The 18876-nt window shown below is 38.4% G+C and overlaps 2 protein-coding genes across 3 annotated transcripts in view; one reads left to right on the forward strand and one right to left on the reverse strand.

Moving 5' to 3' along the window:
* Positions 1-18876, reverse strand: part of LOC118822187 (NLR family CARD domain-containing protein 3-like) — a 48301-nt gene that overhangs the window by 11039 nt on the left and 18386 nt on the right. Inside the window, exons 1-4 of one of the 2 annotated variants that reach the window (XM_036591104.1) lie at positions 13435-13657; positions 7744-8367; positions 5495-5540; positions 1352-1468 (exon numbers count right to left, since the gene is read on the reverse strand). In XM_036591104.1, the coding sequence (XP_036446997.1) occupies positions 1352-1468; positions 5495-5540; positions 7744-8367; positions 13435-13450 (803 nt within the window). In that variant the 5' untranslated portion in view covers positions 13451-13657. Of the gene's footprint in view, positions 1-1351; positions 1469-5494; positions 5541-7743; positions 8368-13434; positions 13658-18876 lie in introns of those variants that run through there. The other variant, XM_036591105.1, reaches the window with a different exon arrangement.
* On the forward strand, positions 13688-18672 carry LOC118822238 (GTPase IMAP family member 7-like). Its single transcript, XM_036591181.1, has 3 exons — positions 13688-13760; positions 14877-14933; positions 17314-18672. The coding sequence occupies exons 1-3, from the start codon at positions 13730-13732 to the stop codon at positions 18216-18218; spliced, it is 993 nt and encodes a 330-aa protein (XP_036447074.1). The 5' UTR covers positions 13688-13729; the 3' UTR covers positions 18219-18672.

An 18876-nucleotide genomic window follows, 5' to 3' on the forward strand; every position in this document is an offset into this window, starting at 1 on the left:
CTCTTAAATAGAGAATCTACCAGTAGATCTTATTATAGTGATCTGAGATAAACTGGCTATGCCTCGATCCAGACAGTAGGGGGCGATCACAGGCTTTTCCTCATTCTAGATAAAGCCATCTATGGGGAAACTGCACTGGTGTTTACTGTGGTCTTTTACTCCCTCTATTCAGGTATAAATCCATCAAAATATGGTTTCATATAGTTGGAAGTGGAACAGTAAAGACATATTAAACTAACAGTGTTTATATGATGTTTGTGAAAGAAGTTAATTCAGTAATGGTGTCGAGTGTTTCTGGAAAAGTCCAGTGGAGATGCTGAGTTAACTCAAAGGGAAAAGCCAGAGCTGACGGCGTTCCATAACCACGGAGAATAATTAGTGTTGAATGTGAAGATGTTGTTTCTGTTATTAATGTTCTTTTACTCCAACAGCTTGGAAGTTTTCCATTAGTGGTCTGGATGTGTGTATAATGGAGATTGGAGTGACAGGAACAGCTTTATTGTTCCTTGGTGTGGATTCTACAAGTCTCTGGAACTGTACTGCAGTGATGGAACACCGTTCTTCCAAAAGATACTCCCTCAGTTGGAGGTGGAGAGCGCTGTCTAACATGCTGCTCCAAAATCTCCCATAGCTGTTCAACTGGGTTGAGATTTGGTGAGTGTAAAGGCCGCAGCACAGCCCATAAGGCAGACGTCACTTTAGTCACTGTTTCTATGGAAACACTGGCCAGATGAGCAGCCTTTGTGACTGAAGCTCTGTGCCCCAATAATGACCCTCTTTCACAGTCATTTACATCCAAAGTTGAGGTCAGATGGGTCAGCTCAGCATTTTTATACATGACATAGAGCACAGTGGGATGTTATTTACTTAATAGTATAAACAAATATAGAGTGTATAGTAGAGTGACAGTGTGGCAAGTAAAAAAAATGGTACTTACTTCTTGTAGAGTGATACTACTCTACATTACTAGTACTAGTAATAACTGTAGTGGTACATGATTTGTTGCCCAGTAGCTCATAAACAGAATAATTCATCTGTGGTAAAATCATAACTCTGGAGTCATTTGAGAATTCATGTGTAAAAAGTAGGAAAATGATGGTGAATCCATGATAAAGAGTATTAACAGAAATAAAGCTTAGCTCTTCTCTTAAATAGGGAATCTACCAGTAGCTCTTATTATAGTGATCTGAGATTGATTGGCTATGCCTCGATCCAGACAGTAGGGGGCGATCACGGGCTTTTCCTCATTCTAGATAAAGCCATCTATGGGGAAACTGCACTGGTGTTTACAGTGGTCTTTTACTCCCTCTATTCAGGGGGTAATAAATATTATCCATGATACTGTACTCACCTCAGTTCAGGTGAAGACTCTCCCTGTTTGAAGTGTATGGGTTTCTCCATTGAAGCATCACTCTTCATAGACACACAGCTGGGCTCAGGAGAGTCTGGTCTCTTACTGTGAACCAGACTAAAACACATTCAACCATCTGTTAAGAGCTGCAGTCTTTAATGCGTCTCCCACCATCACACAATGACTTCATCTCTTATTACACTCAGTAATTTCTCTAAACACTCTTATTATTAATTAGTATTAGCCCCAATCCCATTTCATCCTTTGCCCCTACCACTTAGCCCTACCTCTCCGTTTTACGCATTCACACCTAGGGGTACGGTGTCCAGATTTTTGTCAAGATAGAGGGGGAGGGTGAAGTGTTGGGGCTACATGGCCCTCCAAACTGAGGTTTTCAGAGACTCCAAACGGAGTATTATCAGAAAAAAAGAAAAAATGGCAAGATGGCTGCGCGAGTGACCAAAGAAACCCACAAATGTAATATTTTCTCTGTTAAAAATTATGATAACCATTGTATTGTCTTAGTTTAATGTCATTTCAATGTATTATGGTCCTTTCTTTTCTTCATAAGAACCATAAAAAATTGCTAGTAGTATGTTTATGTCTCAGTAGCTGAATTTCCTGTTCCACATTAAATTTCCTGTTCCCTCCCCTAATTCTTCAGTGATCTGAAGCTGAAGTCAGATATTCACCAGTTTCTTGTTCTAGTTCCCCCGTTCCACCTTAAAGGGTGCAGCAGTTGCATTCTGGTGCCTCAGGCTTCAAAACTGCTGCACCTTTTTAAGGTGGAACGGGAGAACTAGAACAAGAAACTGGTGAATATCTGACTTCAGCTTCAGATCACTGAAGAATTAGGGGAGGGCAATAATAAATACAGACCAGCAGTGAGGGGCTGAACTTTACCCTCCTCTGCTGTCATTGCAGACTGGCAGGGTCGCCTACAGAGCAGCGCTAGTAGCTGTTGAAGTAATTATTTGTTTTATTTGAGGGTCCCATTTCAGAGGGAAAGATTTTAACCACTACAACTTGTAACTCAGTTCCAAGGGACAAGGAGACCCTCGAAAACAAGTGGTAGGGGTAAAAATAAGAAACTGGACTGTGCCTTAATCAAAGTAAGTGCTTAACCTCCAGAAAATGTTATGTTTCCCACATCAAGCTGTCAAATTAGGTACTACATAAGCTGTTTCCCCCATAAATGAAAGGGTTGAAGTGGATAACAGGGTTGAACACAGAGATCATATTCCCCACTAAGCTGATATTAATGCAATAAAGACACATATAAAGTAAGCTGAAAATTGTTTTAATCAAAATGTTTTCATTGAAATATTTGTTTCAAGCCATTTTCACTTCATTTAAACTATTTGAAGAATAAAATTAGGGAAAAAAGCTTTCAGGAGTGGTTAGGTTGACTAGGTGCACATGCTGCATGCTAACCAAGAACTGTCTTTTTTAAGAACGTTGAAGAACTGTAAGAGTGTAGAAGATTTCAAAATTTCATTGTCTTAAATAACGATTTCTATATAAAAACGATTAATCTTTCAGCCCTACTTGTTGGTAACATGACTATCAGCTAATATATCTCAGGATAGTCTGCTTGCTTTCAGAAACCAAGCTAAAAGATTGATTTATTCTACTTTATACATTATGATGACACACCATTTCATTTTTATTCAGAGATACATTTCTTTTATGATCTTTTATGAATGATCTTTAGTCATTGGATCCCCCTCCCATTCCCACCCATCAACACAAAGCACGCTGTAGAATCGACGGTGGAGTTCATTCAGGGTTTGTTAGCATTGATAAACACTGTCATGACTTCAATTTCTAGCAATGAGGTGGACAGTTTATTACCAGTATCTCCTTTCTATTTGGATATATTTCATTGTCATTTCTTTTATTCCTGTAATCAAAGTGTTCTCTAAATACTTCTTTGTTTAACAGTGGCATGTGGCCAGAGCGAGCACCAACTGCCCGTGTCTTTTTTGTCAGGAGGAACGTTGCCTATTTTGCGTCCCACCTTTTCCTTTTTGAGGAGCACTTCCAGTGTTCTGCATATTGTCCAGGTTATCAGTACTAATAAGAAAAGAAATAAACCAACTAATGTACCTTTAATGCATTCATTAATAGTTTTTACAGCACTCCCACTCCTGAACACAAACATAATTTCACAGTTTAGAATAAGTTTAAATATGCCTTGGCATGGATTCTACAAGTCTCTGGGACGGCACTGGATGGACAGAATATGGTTCTTCTAAAAGATATTCCCTTGGTTGGACCCAAAATCTCCCATAGGTGCTCAACTGGGTTGAGATCTGAGGCTGTGAAGGCCACAACATACCCTATACACCTAAATGAAGATGTCACATTTGTCTCTGTTTCTAGTGAAACATTAGCAAGTCCAGTGTTTTTTTGTGACTGAAGCCATTAATGTCCATTAGTGCCCCAATAATGAACCCTTTTTTAAAGTTACTTAGATCTTTTTCTCTAGTTATCTTGATCTGAAATCAAGGTCAGCTGGGCTGCTTAGTGTTTTTATACATGCCACAGAGCATAGCAGGATATTAATTGCTTAATTGTATCATGTAGCACACCCGTCTGAAAACATCTGCACTCATATCGCTTCTCTACTCATTCAATCTGTTTTTTATTTTTCTTTAAATTTGTCACCTGTTCATATCTAATTCAGCTCAGAAAGAACAATAAGTTGATTTGATCAGGAAGAACCAAGACAAAAAAATTACATTTGGCTGAAACCTGTCCTACTGACACAGTAGTCACTAATGTAGTGGACACCATCTGGGTTCAGCTTACAAACTGGAGTCCACACTTAGAGACAGAATTGGAGAAGACTGTTGCACAGCCAACAATCAATTTCTTCACTTTACTCTTTACAAAATTGAGGTGGTTCGTAGTTATGGTCATGCAGCCTCAAAATGTGAGCGTACCCAGAACTGTCACACTGCTGAGTCTAAAAAGTCCAGCAGGTCCCAAGAACTTCGGAACTTCACCCGCAGTGCTACCAAAGGACCTGCTGCCTCACCCACTCACACAACAGCTGTCGCTGGCAGACCCACCACCTGGGAGGTGGTGAAACTCTCCTCCTTTAGCCGCCACAAAATACAAGCCGCCTGGTCACTGACTGAGGCTGCTTTGAACATCGGCCTCCCCCAGTGCTGCAGCAAAGCTGCTCCAGACGAAGCAGAGTAACCCCACGGTGCCAGAGTGTCCGAGGACCCATGCTACACTACCGAAGCAGGTCCAGTTCATTTTCTCGATGCAAAGGCTATGTTCACATATCTGATTTTTTGCCCTAATGTGACTCAGATCTGATGTTTTCAGGACTGTGTGGACACGCAAATCTGACCTTTTCAAATCCGACCTGAGTCACTTTCATATGTGGTCCTAGATTGGATACGTATCCGATTCGTGGCCATGCGACCTTAATGTGATGCTCAGATTGGAATTCATCTGCTTTTTTCCACTGCACGTGCACCATCATTCAGCGTTACCATGGTAATAGTGCCAGTTAAAGCCTGTAAACGGTGGAAAAGCAACACATCTCACCTTTTTCTCCTTCGTCTCGCTCTAATAATGAAGCTGAGAGCTGATCGGGTTAATTATCTTCACAGTGAAGCTCGTTCTGCTCGTTAGTGATTCATTCATGTGACGCTACTGAGTAGGATGTGCGCATGCGGGTCATTTCAGGACGCTGGTTCGTTCACATTAATGACAGATTTGAATCATGTATTTTACACACATACAAAAACCTTAAGTCAGATTTATGCCATTCAGCGGTTGATTACATTACTTGAGTTCTGTAAGCTTCTCCTTTACATTCAACTACATTATTAAAAGTAATTTGAACCTTTTTAATTGATATTTAGCTCAATAAATTGCTCTTTTATTAAGGCATCCTTTGTGTGAGCATGAGAGAAGACTTGGGGACTCTCACTTCAAAGTAAAAATAAAATAATTCAAATGCTTATTTCCTCTACAACTAATGTCAGTCAAATATCATGAGCAATTTCTCCCACCACTGAGATACTCTATTCACTTTTCCAAGATTTACATCCAGCTGCAGGAGAGCATCATATTGTTGAGGTCAGTGTAAGAAAATTTATGCTTTATGCAAAAACTCACCTGCCAAGTTTTTCAGAGACACTCGTTTTGGAGGTCAAGCTTCCCCCTAAAAATAAAAAAAAAATGAAACATTCCTTATAATTATGTCACTTGCATCTCCAGTAGGAGCTAAAGAAAGATTAAACATACGAGAAAAGAGAAGCTGATTGGTTAATTTTTACACAAATAAAGAATGCAGAAAGAACACAGGTGTTACTCATTATAATACATTCTGCTTTGTAAAATAAAACAAGAAACAAATTTAACATTGTTTTAGGTATCAGGGCTGGAATATACAGGGCACTTTAATAGGGAATGTGAATCAAATGTACAACCAAATATTTTATAACATTCACCCAAGTACTTTTGTTTGTGATTTTGTTAATGTATTAACATATTACTCATTAACTTTTTGTATAGTGAGTCCACAGACTACTGATAATTTCACAATGCAAACAAAAATTAGATGATGTTGGATATTGTGATGAGAATGAAAGTAACGTGTACGAATTCACTGCATCCTTGACTGGATGTACAACATATACAGATCCTGAAAATGAAGCGTTTTTGCTGTATAATGAAGCCAATATAATTCAGACCAACACAGTCGGTTTTAATTTATTTTTTTGGCACTTGAGCTACGTTAAAAAGTTCTGATTTGATTTTTCAATTCAATTCAACATTTATAGCACTTTTTACAACGGACATCGTCACGAAGAAGCTTTGCAGAAATCCAGGCATGAGATCATGAAGAAGAACCACTGAGAGGAACAAAGACTCAAAAGTAAAGACTCCATAAGATCATGAGGAAGAACTACTTCTCACTGATATTAAAACGAATTACTCCAGATACAGCAAAGCAGTCTCTATAAAGGGTAAGTACTACCAATTGTGGTTCCTAAGTCAAAAAACCAAAAAGAAAAAAGTGCAAAAACGTCTGCTACGTACATTCAGCTGTTCAAAAAGTTAACGAAAAACTATTTCCAACTTTTATCATATCTCCATGTGTTTACTGTGGAAACTCATATCACTGTGGTGATAAAAATAGGATATATTTAGAAATGGGACAGATCCAATCCTATATCGGTCTCGGGTCCAATATTGACATCAGTTCACTCATCGGATATCAGACAGAGAGGGCCAATCCACTTATTGATCCATGTTCCAGTCTTTGCACTGGACCATGAACCTGCCGTAATGTAACATAACATAACATGACATAACAGACACGTCACCGATCCAGATTCCATTACACATCTTACCATGAACCCACGGCAACTTCAGTCTGTAACTGAATGAGCAAATCACAGCTGCTGGTTTGACTAAAATGTCGTTTGTTTGATGATATTTTAGTCCAGAAACACTTGTAGTACTTGTAAAGTGTGTAAGGCCAGCGTGCCGAGGGGTGAAAGTATGACTGCTTCGTACAATATAACCAGTTTAATCACCTGCAGAGGTTTCATGTGAAAGAATACCAGGAGCTCATGCTAAGAGACAGGAAGATGCCACCCGGCAGCAAGTCTCGCTGATGCTTTCCAGAAATGCGATAAACGTCCAGTACACAATCCAAAGGCTAAAGGGGTCACCGAGAAGCTGCTCAACTTCATTATACTCCATGACTAACCGCTATCTGTAGTGGAAAATATCGGATTTCACAGCCTGTTGGAGAACTTAGAGCCCAGGTATAATCTGTATTCCTGAAAATACATTTCAGAGATTCAGAGACGTCGACACCCGAACTGTACAACCAAGTGTCATCACAGTTAGCGGCGCAGTTAGACAGATGTTAAAGCCATGAGCTTCACAACTGATATTTGGAGCTCAGATGTTCCAGTGTCTCTCATAAGACCCACTGCACACTGGGTGAACTCATACTGTATGCACTACAGAGTGCGGTGTGTCAGGAGGAAAAGCGCACAGGGTCTCACACCAGCAGTTCAGGTGCAGCCTCCATTACAGAAATACTTAGTGATTGGAAGATTAAACACCTTAAATAAAACATAAAACACAATACCAACAATAACAATGATAATATTAAAGTAAAAAGAGCTCTTGTGTCAGAATCTGTATCGGTATCAGCAGTTGTGTATTTGAATTGGATCAGCCCATCACTAGATATATTGCTTTATGATCTATTGATATAGTCTAATCTATTGGTCCATGCTTTGTCTTCCATCTGTAACCTACTCTGCCTAACTATGATCACTTTTTAAGCACTTTTAAAATCATTAGGCTATTAAGCTTCATCAAATAACTTGTCGTTTACTTACCACCTAAATGTTGATGCTTCAGTCTTATTTCAAGATCTTCCATCTCGTCCTCTGTGTTGGTGTACCATCTACCACCATTGGCTGCTACTAGTTTGTCTATCTTTGCTATAAGTTCCTCTTGGTCCTTTTTACCAGGGTTTTCACTGAAGGAGTGGTACCTACTGCCACACTTCTGAACCAGCTGCTGAAGACTGTCCCCAGCAGTCCTGATATACTCCTCAATGGAGGTATTATTTTCTTTAAAAGTGAAGAGGATAATGGTGAACATGTAGAGCTTCTTCCCAAACACTTCTTTCACTCTCTCTACAGTGTCTCTCTCCTCCTGGGTGAATCGGCCCAGGGGGATCACCAGAAGAAAGACATGAGGCCCTGGGTCTGAGAGCTGGAGGCACTGGAGCAGTTTCTTCTTAGCTGTGTTTGAGTCCATTTCTGCAGTCAGTCCTGGAGTGTCCACCACCATGATCCGCTTTCCTCCCAAGGTCACAGTCTGAGCCTCGCACTGCTGGGTGACTGCAGAGCCACTGAGCTCAGACACAAAGCATGAAGAGCCAAGCAGTGTGTTGCCCGATTCACTCTTGCCTGCACCTACTTTCCCAAGTAGGACCACCCGAAGGTCCTGCTCTCCTAGTGAGAAGACAACAAAAGAAAAAGGAGAAATAATAATGAGAGTGGAACCTTTAACAGGAGAAGGAAAAAACATTCTCTACTTTAAATGGAAGCTAATGGAGTTAATTATTAATGTAAACTCTTCTTGGACCATTTCTAAATGAGAGATACAAGGAGATACTGGGTTTTGTCCCAACAGCTATGATATAGACAGACAGACAGACAGATAGATATTCAACTCAATTTTTCACATCTCTTCACAATTTCATGTTGCCATAGGTCTCTTTTGGCAAGTCAAGTAGAGCACTGACTTTGTTCACTTCAGTGCTCATTAAAAACAATTCTAACATTCTTTTAGAGACAGATTTATTTCAGCTTTAATTCATTACATTAGATTTCCAGTGTGTCAAAATTTTACTTACACCATGTTAACAGTCTGGAATATTCCAGAAATTGATGTAATGACTTTTAGAAGCTTCTGCCAGTCATCATAATTAGGAGTGCATTGGGTGTACACCTGTGGCTATATCTAAGTGCCTCACGTACCTTGCACTTTCTACTATGGGAAAATCCAAGCAACCCAACCGAGATGTCAGAAAAAAAAACTGTGGACATCCACAAGTCCAGCTCCTCCTAGAGCAATTTCCAAATAACTGAAGGTACCATAAGCATGTATACAAACAATTGTCAGCAAAAATAAAAACTCATATAGTAGGGAGGCAAAAATTAACTCCCAGAGATGAACGCACTTTGGTCTGAATGGTTCAACCAAACTGCAAAGCGACAAAGGAACTGGAGGCATCAGGTACCAAAGTATTTTCAGAATTTCACAGCCTGAAACGAAGAAAAAGGAAGGTTCCTCCCCCAAGACCGGCATAAAAAATTCCTTCTGGAGGAGAGTTCTCTGGTCAGATGAAACAAATAAAAAGAACTGTTTGGCCATAATTATCAGCACTGTATGAAGGAAAAAGGGGGAAGCTTTAAATCCCATCCCAATTGTGAATCATTGGAATGGCAACATCATGTTGCAGAGGTGTTTTGCTGGAAATGAGGTTTGTGTGCTTCAGAAAATAGAGGGCATCAAGAAGGAGAAGGATTATCTACAAATACTGAAGTAATATATCAAGACATCAGCCAGAATACTAAACTTCACACAGCTGGTTCTTCTATAATCCTAAGCCATCACAAAGCCCTGACCACAATCCCATTTGAAATTTTGTTGACTGTACTGAAAAGTGTGTCTGAGCAAAAAGGCAAATGGGCAAAAACTCTGGCAAAGCATTGAGAGAAGCCTGTGGAAGGCTATCCCTGATAAATATCAAGCAATTAAAAGGTAATCCCACCAAACACTAATGAACTTTATGTAAACACATATAAAATCCACTAAAAATCTGATATAGTAAGTAAAACCTGAATTAAATTTGTCTCCTCACTATTAATTTGAAATCACCTCTTAATGAAGATACAGTACAGACCTTAATTGACTTAACAACGGAAATGTAGGGTAGCAAGAAATGTCTGGCATTGTGAAAAACTGAGTTTGAATGTCTTTAGCTATATGAGAAGAATATGTTACTGAATACATTTAGGACAGTGTGTTCAGTATTCAGCCATCATTTTTTCAAAGTACTCAGTCCAACACTGACCACCGGTAAGGTAATTATACATGCTTTATAAGATGCCCTAATGCTTTTTCAAGCAATTGATGCAGGACACTGCAGAGTCTGAAATCACAGTTGGTAACTGTATGTTCTCTGTTGTCTGCAGAAACCCAAAGGACTGAGAAATTAGAGCGCAAGTATGTAATATTTATTAGTGATACAGTTTGAATTTATTACAAGTTATCTGAGATTGTTTATTTTTATGAAGTTATTGAGCTACTACAGAGTATCTATATTTTATCATTTTGAAGCAATGTATTTTATGACCACTGTTAAAACACAAGTCATTGCTGTTAAAATGTATAGCAACACTTAATAGTTGTAATTATTTTTCCCCTTTTTCCTCATTTGAATTATGCTTTTTTCATCAAAACGTTGCTGAACTTAAACAGTCTTTCAGGTTTTTTTCTGGGTTGGCTGGGTCTATGTTTTATACACTCATCGTCAAAAAAATAGTTGCACCCAGAAGTAAGAGTCGGATTGCAGTGCTATTCGGAAGGAAGATAAAGGTTATCAGGAACGATACATGTTTAAAGCTTTAGACTGATATGGGCAATATTTATTGAGCTACACATATAGAAGTAGTGTGTCTCGGTTTGGCGTCAGGCCACCATGTTTGCTAACACAACATGACAGATGAGACCACGCCTTCTAGATGTGTGACACGTGACAACAAACCATTCATATAGGCACTGACGGTCCCTCCACACGTCTTCTCCACCAAGACAAAAGCAGGACTTGTCACTGAAGATGACCTGCTGCCATTCTAAGACCACTCCATGACAGTTGGGCACGACACCATTGCAGTCTTTGGTGACGTTGACGTGGTGTTAAGGGCAGTCGTCGTTACGGTCTGTGGTAAACCCATGTCGAGCGTCTGTCTGCCAATGGTGCTGGCACTAACAGGATGACTCACGGAGGGCATCACTGCTCACTCAATGTCCGCAATCGTGGCTGTTGGGTCATTCTGTGCATGTTGGACACTCCATTGGTTCTCCCTCTCCATGGTTCGTGTAGGTCTCCCAGATCCTTCATGTCGCTGGTGCGTGCCTTCTTCTATCCACTGCCGCCAACAGTAGCCATGTTTACATGCAGCCTGATAATCCGTTAATAATCCGACTAATAGCTAAATCGGAATAGAATACGTCCATGTAAACACCTCAATCGGAATAGTCTAGTCCGATTGAGGCCATTCGGAATACAATTTCTATCCGATTGAACGAGGTGGGTAAACCTCCAAATAATCCGTTAAATAGAAGAATAATAGCCATGTAAACGCCTGAATCCGATTACATCCCAATCAGAATGTGTAAGTATGTTCTGCGCATGTGCGTCGCGTCATGGCGAAAGTTTATAATGTTCAACATGGCGGAGCAGAAACTGGTCTGCAGAGGAGACGAAGTTCATGCTCTGATCTTTAAAAGACGGCGGTGGGACGACCAGCTTATGTGTCTCAGAACATGAAGTCTTCCTCTCGCCGCTTCCTTTATAAGTACACGTGAAGCACGTTTTTCTGAGTCTGACATCATTTTAAAGCAATTAATAACACAAGCGCGCCAACTGGAAACTCATCTCACGCGGACTGGACTTCACGTGATGTTCGCTGTCATGGTAACGTTTACTCTAAGCGCTACTCCACGCATGCGCGTCATTTCGCATAGGATTACTTCTAGTGAGCATGTAAACGAAGATTTTCCATCAAATTGTTGAATAGAGTGCATATAAACACCTCAGTCTGAATCTGTAATCCGATTGTATTCAATCGGATTGGCAAAAATCTTTGCATGTAAACACAGCCAGTGTGTTATGGTAATATGCGCATGACCGATATGACATGCAATATATAAGACCATCCCGCTTCCCGGAGGCCTACGATGTGACCCCTCTCGAACTCTTCTAACTGCTCGAATTGAACTCTTCTCCGAGGCATACTTCGCTTGCAAACGATGCTACTAACACATCAGCACAAGTCCGAATAGAAAGCACGCTCAAAAGGACGACCTTATATAGCCAGTCAGCTACAGCGATAAGGCCCATCCTTGCTTACATCACATGCACGGCCACGCGTGAAACCTAAATTATTCCCATGTCTCACAATGTCAAACCTACCCACCAACTTTCATTCCTGTTGGTTGATTCCTTCAGGGTGCAACTATTTTTTGACAATGAGTGTATCTCATTTGTTAATAGTGTGGACATCTAGGAACATCTACATGGAGGATTTTTACACCTTTTTTTTCATGCTGAACCTGTTTTGCTCTTCTGTGCACAACTGATGCACATAAATAACACATTCAGTAAAATATAATGAAGCTTAGCCTTACAGAGACACAGTAGCTAGAACCTCCATTGACAAATATCTATCTAAAAAAATCTACAAATAAGTGAATACATAAATAACAAAACAATAGTGTTTAGTAGACCAACACAATATTAGTGTATTAAGAACAACAAAATGTTAAAAATCTGTTCCCCAGTTTTAATGTCCATTATTCATTTAATATTTATTTTTATTCAATAGTCTTAAAAAGATGTAGCTCATGAGCTTATCAATTACTACAATTAATCACTTAAGCCAACTGACTGGGCTTATTCAGAATTAACAGAAGTGATTTAGAATTTCTCTGCTGAAAAAGGACCATTAGAAACCATTACGATTAAAGCATAGTGTGTTTACTTTCTAATAGGAATTGGCTTAATGGTTATCAATAAAGACCACCAGTTTCCTGTAGAAGACCTTTAGGAAATCATTAAATGCATTTAGAATCAGCCATTGGCCACCTGTTAAACCACTAGAGTTCTTTACACTGTGATTTCAACCCATTAAAAAAAAAAGCCAAAATACATTACAAAACCATCAGGGACAAACAGAAACACTTAATGGTTTCTATGTTTTGATTTTTTTTAAATTTACTTTATTATTTAAAAAAATAAATAAATCACAAGAAATTGTTTGATCATGTTAAAAGAAAAAAGATACAGATAGATAATAGTAAAAACTGTTCAAAGTCCCCATTAAAATTAGGTTTTTGTAGATGTAGAAGAGCAGCTTTGCCCCTAATCTCCCTAACAGTCACAAAAACATTCACATTTTCTGTTTCACATTTTCTTCACACTTCAACAAAACTGACAAATACTGATCTAACCATCAGCGCAGACAGAGCCCCGGAGCTGATCTGATCTGCTTCGGTTCGACATGTGTTCAGTAACGTTTCCATTACAATACACTCAGAGTACATTTACAATACATATTAACAAAAAAAATGGAGAAAACTGAATTTAAATGAACTCCACTTAATTAATTCACACTGTTCTCATCTCCTGCTTCCGTCCACTGCTGCTGTAATCCTAACGCCGTCTCATGAACTAAGCAAACAATTTACTGAATACAGTCTTTACCGTCTCAGCACTGAAGGCTACTTACTGTCCGAGTGGGCCATCGCTGTAGACTGCAGGGTTAAACCTGTAGATGACGTTGCTCTTCTGATAAACTCATTCCTTTAGTTTCTCTCTGGAGAATTATCGGCGCGTTAAAACCATTTTGCTGTAAAATAAATTCAAATAAAACTATTCGCTACACGAGCTACTCGAAGACGGAGCTCTGAGGAAGCCGAGAGACACAGACTACATCCGGGTAACCGGAGTCTGCGCACAGACAAAACCGAAACTAACAGCAAACCGGAAACAGCCTCCATTATTCAGCTTCCTGTTCACTCGAAATGGCTGCGAACAGTGAAGGCAGCGAACTGGGTGAGTGATCATGTTCAGATTTGTGCTCTTTATCAGGTTATATATCGAGACACACCGTTTCAAAGTTTTAGTGTTATTTAATCCATTAGTTTAATCCATGAGAGAGACGACCACAACTCGGCTTTCCGCCAGATCCACCAGCAACCCAGCTTTACTTTCGATTTCAAATCTGTTCTTGTTTTTTGTTTGTTTTTTTTTTATGAAAATTAAAACTTTAAGGTTCGCCCTTCTTCACAAAGCGGAGTAACACGAACAACACTGACTGCTATTTTATCGTCGTTTCATTGAGTTATTACCCTGCTAGATAAAAAAAAAAAAACACCATTAAATGTTTAAATATTAATATTACATAACCATCAGGGACCAGGAGAAACATGTGTGTTTTGGGTTTTGGTATAACACTGTAAATCCTGATGGTTAAACAGGTGATCTGTGACTGATTATAGTCGCAAGACGCATTTGATGGTTTCCTAATGGGATCTAAAGCTATTGTCCTGAACACTAGCGGCCTCTAATGGAAGCCATTAAGGCTACTGGTCTGTTTTTAGGGTAATGTTATTGTGTCAAAGCACTGAACACACTGTCCTACATGTGTTCAGTAACGTTTCCATTACAATACATACAGAGCACATGTACAATGCATATTAACAAAAAAACTGGGGAAAACTGAATTTAAATGAACTCCACTTAATTAATTCACACTGTTCTCATCTCCTGCTTCCATCCGCTGCTGCTGTAATCCTAACGCCGTCTCATGAACTCATGAAGCAAACAGTTTACCGAATACCGATAACAATATCTTGCAAATTTGACTACAGGTTGGTTTTCAGTTAATGGCATGTATATATCTTACTCAGGCTTCAGCAGGAGCTCCAGTGTTTGTAAACAAGCTGTTTATTTAGTTCTTCTAGTTCATGAACAAGTGTTTCTTGTAAAGTTGATAAAGTTGATTCTTAAATTTGGTGGGGACTTATTCTTAAAGTGTTCTACTAAATATTTAAAAGGTAACTGCTGCCTTTAAAAAATGTAACTTGGACTGAATGGAGATACTTAATTTCTGTATTCTGAATGTTTGCCTTCCATTACATCCTAACACTGTTTGTTTTCTTGCTGCAGCGTGTACAGCTGACAAAGAGCCAGCAGAGACCAGAAGCATGGATCAACCTCTCAGGTGTAAGTTCCCAACTGGACAAATAAAGTACTTTTAATAAAAACAAGTATGAATGAATAAAAACTAAAACTAATATTTGAGATTCATTTATCCATAAGCTACTTTAGGAACAGTTATTAGTAAATAGATCTGTATATGTCAGACCTTTACATTTCCAAATTTGTGCACAGCATTCCTACAACATCCTCCACCACTTTCCCCAGTCAGGACATGACTGATAAACATGATCGAAGAGCCTCTTTACTGCATATATGAGCTTTATTTGCATTGAACAGAATTGGCACCTCACTCATACTGCAGTTGTTAGGCTTCAGTGAATGGCCTGAATTTGTGATCCCTCCAAAATTTCAGTTGCTGTTGGAGGAGCCGTCACTAATTTGCAACACACTAATATGAAGCAGCACTGGACCAAGTGAACCACAAATAAACAGAAATCTGCTACAATTTTAAGCATGAACTGACTTGAATGCAACAAAATATGCAAATCCAAAAGCACCACATGGCACTGTTTTTTTGCTTTTTCCCCCAACATTATAACCATCTAGGTGCAGCATACATATAGGGTTACAGTTGTATAGAAAAGTATAAAATGAAAGAATTTGTGTCAAGATGAATTTGTTGTACTACTAGTACTACTATTATTACTATTACTGCTACTACTACTACTTCTACTACTACTACGACTACTTCTACTACTATTAATAATAATCCTTGATTGTATAGCACCTTCACAATGCAAAGTAAAAACAAAGAAAAATAAAATAGATCATAAAAATGCAACAAATAAAAGCAATAAAAGAAAAAGGGATGTATTATTAATAATCAAAATTTAAAATTCAAATTCACAAGATAAAATTATAAATAATAATACAACTAACAAGAAAGTAACAGCAATATTTCAATAAAAACAAGGGAAACAATAAAAAAGTTAAACGCTGAAGTATTAAGATGCTAAACCAACAATAGTTTTAAGAACAATTACTGAAGTTTTATAGTCAATTTCAAAGGAAACAGGGAGCAAGTGCAGTGAAGGTTAAACTGGTCTAATATGATGTTGTTTTCTAGTCCTTGTTAACATTCTTGCTGCAGCATTTTGCACAAGTTGTAGTTTGTATGTTATACTTTCAGGAAGTCCTGTGAACAATGCATCACAGTAGTCAAGTCGAGAAAAAAACACAAAAGCATGGATCAATTTCTTAGCATCTTGCTAATGGAGATAAGGTCAAACTGGTGCTGTAATATCCTTAAATAATAAAAGAAGTTCTGGTAATGTTATTAATATGTGGTTTAAAAGGTAAATCAGAGTCTATAGTTACACCAAAGTTCTTAACTTCAGTTTTTATTTGTACAGCCAGATTTCCAAGTCTTTCATACACCTTTTTCCTCTTTGCTTCACTACTTATTATAATTATTTCCGTCTTGTCTTGATTAAGTTTTAGAAAATTGCTGTTCATCCAGCTAACAATGCTGGACAGACATATGAGCTTCTCTACTGTAGTAACATCATCTGGTGCTGCAGACATGTACAGTTCATCAGTGTACCATCTGCACAACTATAAAAATCGACGCCATGCTTCTTAATAATCTGACCCGGTGGTGACAAAGAAAATAGGAGTGGACCAAGTACAGAGCCTTGTGGTACACCACAGAGAATATCATGCTTACTTGAGATATGTTCACCTATGCTTACAAAATACTGCCTTCCAGGTAAATATGTGGTTTAACACAGTTCCAGAGATACCAGCTAAGTTCTCAAACCGATTTAGGAGTATTTTATGATCTACAAATACAGCACTTAAATCCAAGCATAAGTACAGAGACATCACCTGTATCAGCATTTATTCTCAGAACAAATGTTTTAAGTGTGTCTGGAAAAGTGCCTGACACACTTGGACCAAGGCTTTAAAGTACTTCTGTAAAAAAAAAAATGCTGCAATAGGATCTAAAACACAGGTGGAGGAATGTAGTCGCAAGACAACTTTTCAAAGTTCTTTTTCATTAATCTTTTTTTAAAACTATTCATAGTGTTTTGGTGTTGAATAAAAATAGAATCTACTGTTGGTAATTTCGAAGTTATAAAACATGACCAGGTATATTTTTACATGATAAAATAATGCAAAATCATTACATTTTAATGTTGAAGCCTCAGTAATTTAATCAGTGAGGCTTTAACACCAAAACATGAGGCTTGTTCTAAATCTAAATATAATTCTTAATTTTTTTTTTGTTGTGAATATTTGGTTTAGTTTCTTCCATTTCTGTTCTGCTTTGTGGCATATGGAAATAGAATTTTTATAAAAAGTGAAAAATCATTTGGATTAAACAAAGTCTTGGTCCTCGATTAGTGTTGTTCCTTAACATTTCTATGTTTTCTGTTTTAAGTCTCTGAACTAAGGATAGTGCTGGTGGGGAAGACTGGTGTGGGGAAGAGCTCTACTGGAAACACCATCTTCGGTCATGAGGTCTTCCACGTGTCCAGTTCAGCTCAGTCAGTAACCAAGGAATGTCAGAAGGCCAGAGCAGAGGTTGATGGCTGTAAAGTGTCTGTGGTCGACACTCCTGGTTTATTTGACACTGACCTGACAGAAACAGCAGTAATTAACAGAGTGGTTGAATGTATCACTCTGTCCTGTCCTGGACCACATGTCTTCCTCCTGGTGCTCAGACTGCGTCACTTCACCAAAGAAGAGAGTGAGACGGTGAAGAGACTGCAGTGGATCTTTGGTGATGAGGCATCCAAATACACCATCATTCTCTTCACTGAGGGGGACAGACTGAAAACCAAGACCATAGAGGAGTATTTGGCTACAGCAGAAAAGGAGCTGAGTCAAGTGGTGGAGACGTGTGGTGGACGCTATCATGTCTTTAATAACAAGAACATGGAACACCGCACTCAGGTCACTGGACTGATGGATAAGATCTTTAAAATGGTGTCAGAAAATAATGATGGATGCTACACCAATGAGATGTATAAAAATGTGGAAAGAGCGATTCAGGAAAGAGAGGAATTGCTGAAGAGCGAGATGGACGAGAGAGAGGAAGAGTTGAGAAATGAGATGCATGAAAGAGAGGAAGAGCTGAGAAATGAGATGCATGAGAACATGGAAAGAGCAATTCAGGAGAGAGAGGAAAAGCTGAGAAATGAGATGAAAAAACTGGCTATGGCGAAAAACACAGAAATAGACCAGTTGAGCTCGAAGCTTACAGAAAAAGTTGTGAAGGATGTGAAAAAAAAGAAAAAATTTTCAGAGTTTATAAAAGTCGCAGAGCAGTGTAAACAGCAGTGATAGTGCTTCTTCCTCGATTTGAGGCCTAAATTTGTTGTGTACGTTAAATGTTGTGCGAGTATGTATGTATATATGTATATGTATAATCACAGTTGGAACAAAACCTTGTGTCTTGTATTTTGTTGTTGTTCATTTTGTCTTACATAATATGAAAACTTCAGCTGCTCTTTACATTGTGTTAAAGTTAACGATGAATGGACCAACAGAAATGGCTCAAAATTACTTAGAAAAATCCTGTTACTTTAACTTCAATTCCACAATTCCAATCAAATTTCATTCTCATGAAAAGTTAAAATATGAAGTTTTGTTCCAAAAGCAACGCTATGTATATAAGCAATTTGTATGCGGGAAGTATGCATAATGATCCATAGCTTTGTAAATCTATTTTAAGTTCATTTAAATGCAAAAATGTACATACAGTACCTGTATATATTAATAATGGTGTATATGAATAAAAAATCCTGTTGCCAAGGCAGTAATGTTGTCATTGTAGTTTATTTTATTTTTTTTTTTTCTTTATTTATTGTATTATTTATTTTATTAGTTTATCTAGAGTTTCTGAAGTGAAGTGGTTAGTTCAGTTTCTACTGTAATCGATCACAGCCGGTCACCTTATCTAGACTTTCTGAAGACAGTGGTTAGTTCAGTTTCTACTGTA

The sequence above is a fragment of the Colossoma macropomum genome, unplaced genomic scaffold, assembly GCF_904425465.1.
Source record: "Colossoma macropomum unplaced genomic scaffold, Colossoma_macropomum, whole genome shotgun sequence".
In the NCBI taxonomy this organism is placed as follows: domain Eukaryota; kingdom Metazoa; phylum Chordata; class Actinopteri; order Characiformes; family Serrasalmidae; genus Colossoma; species Colossoma macropomum.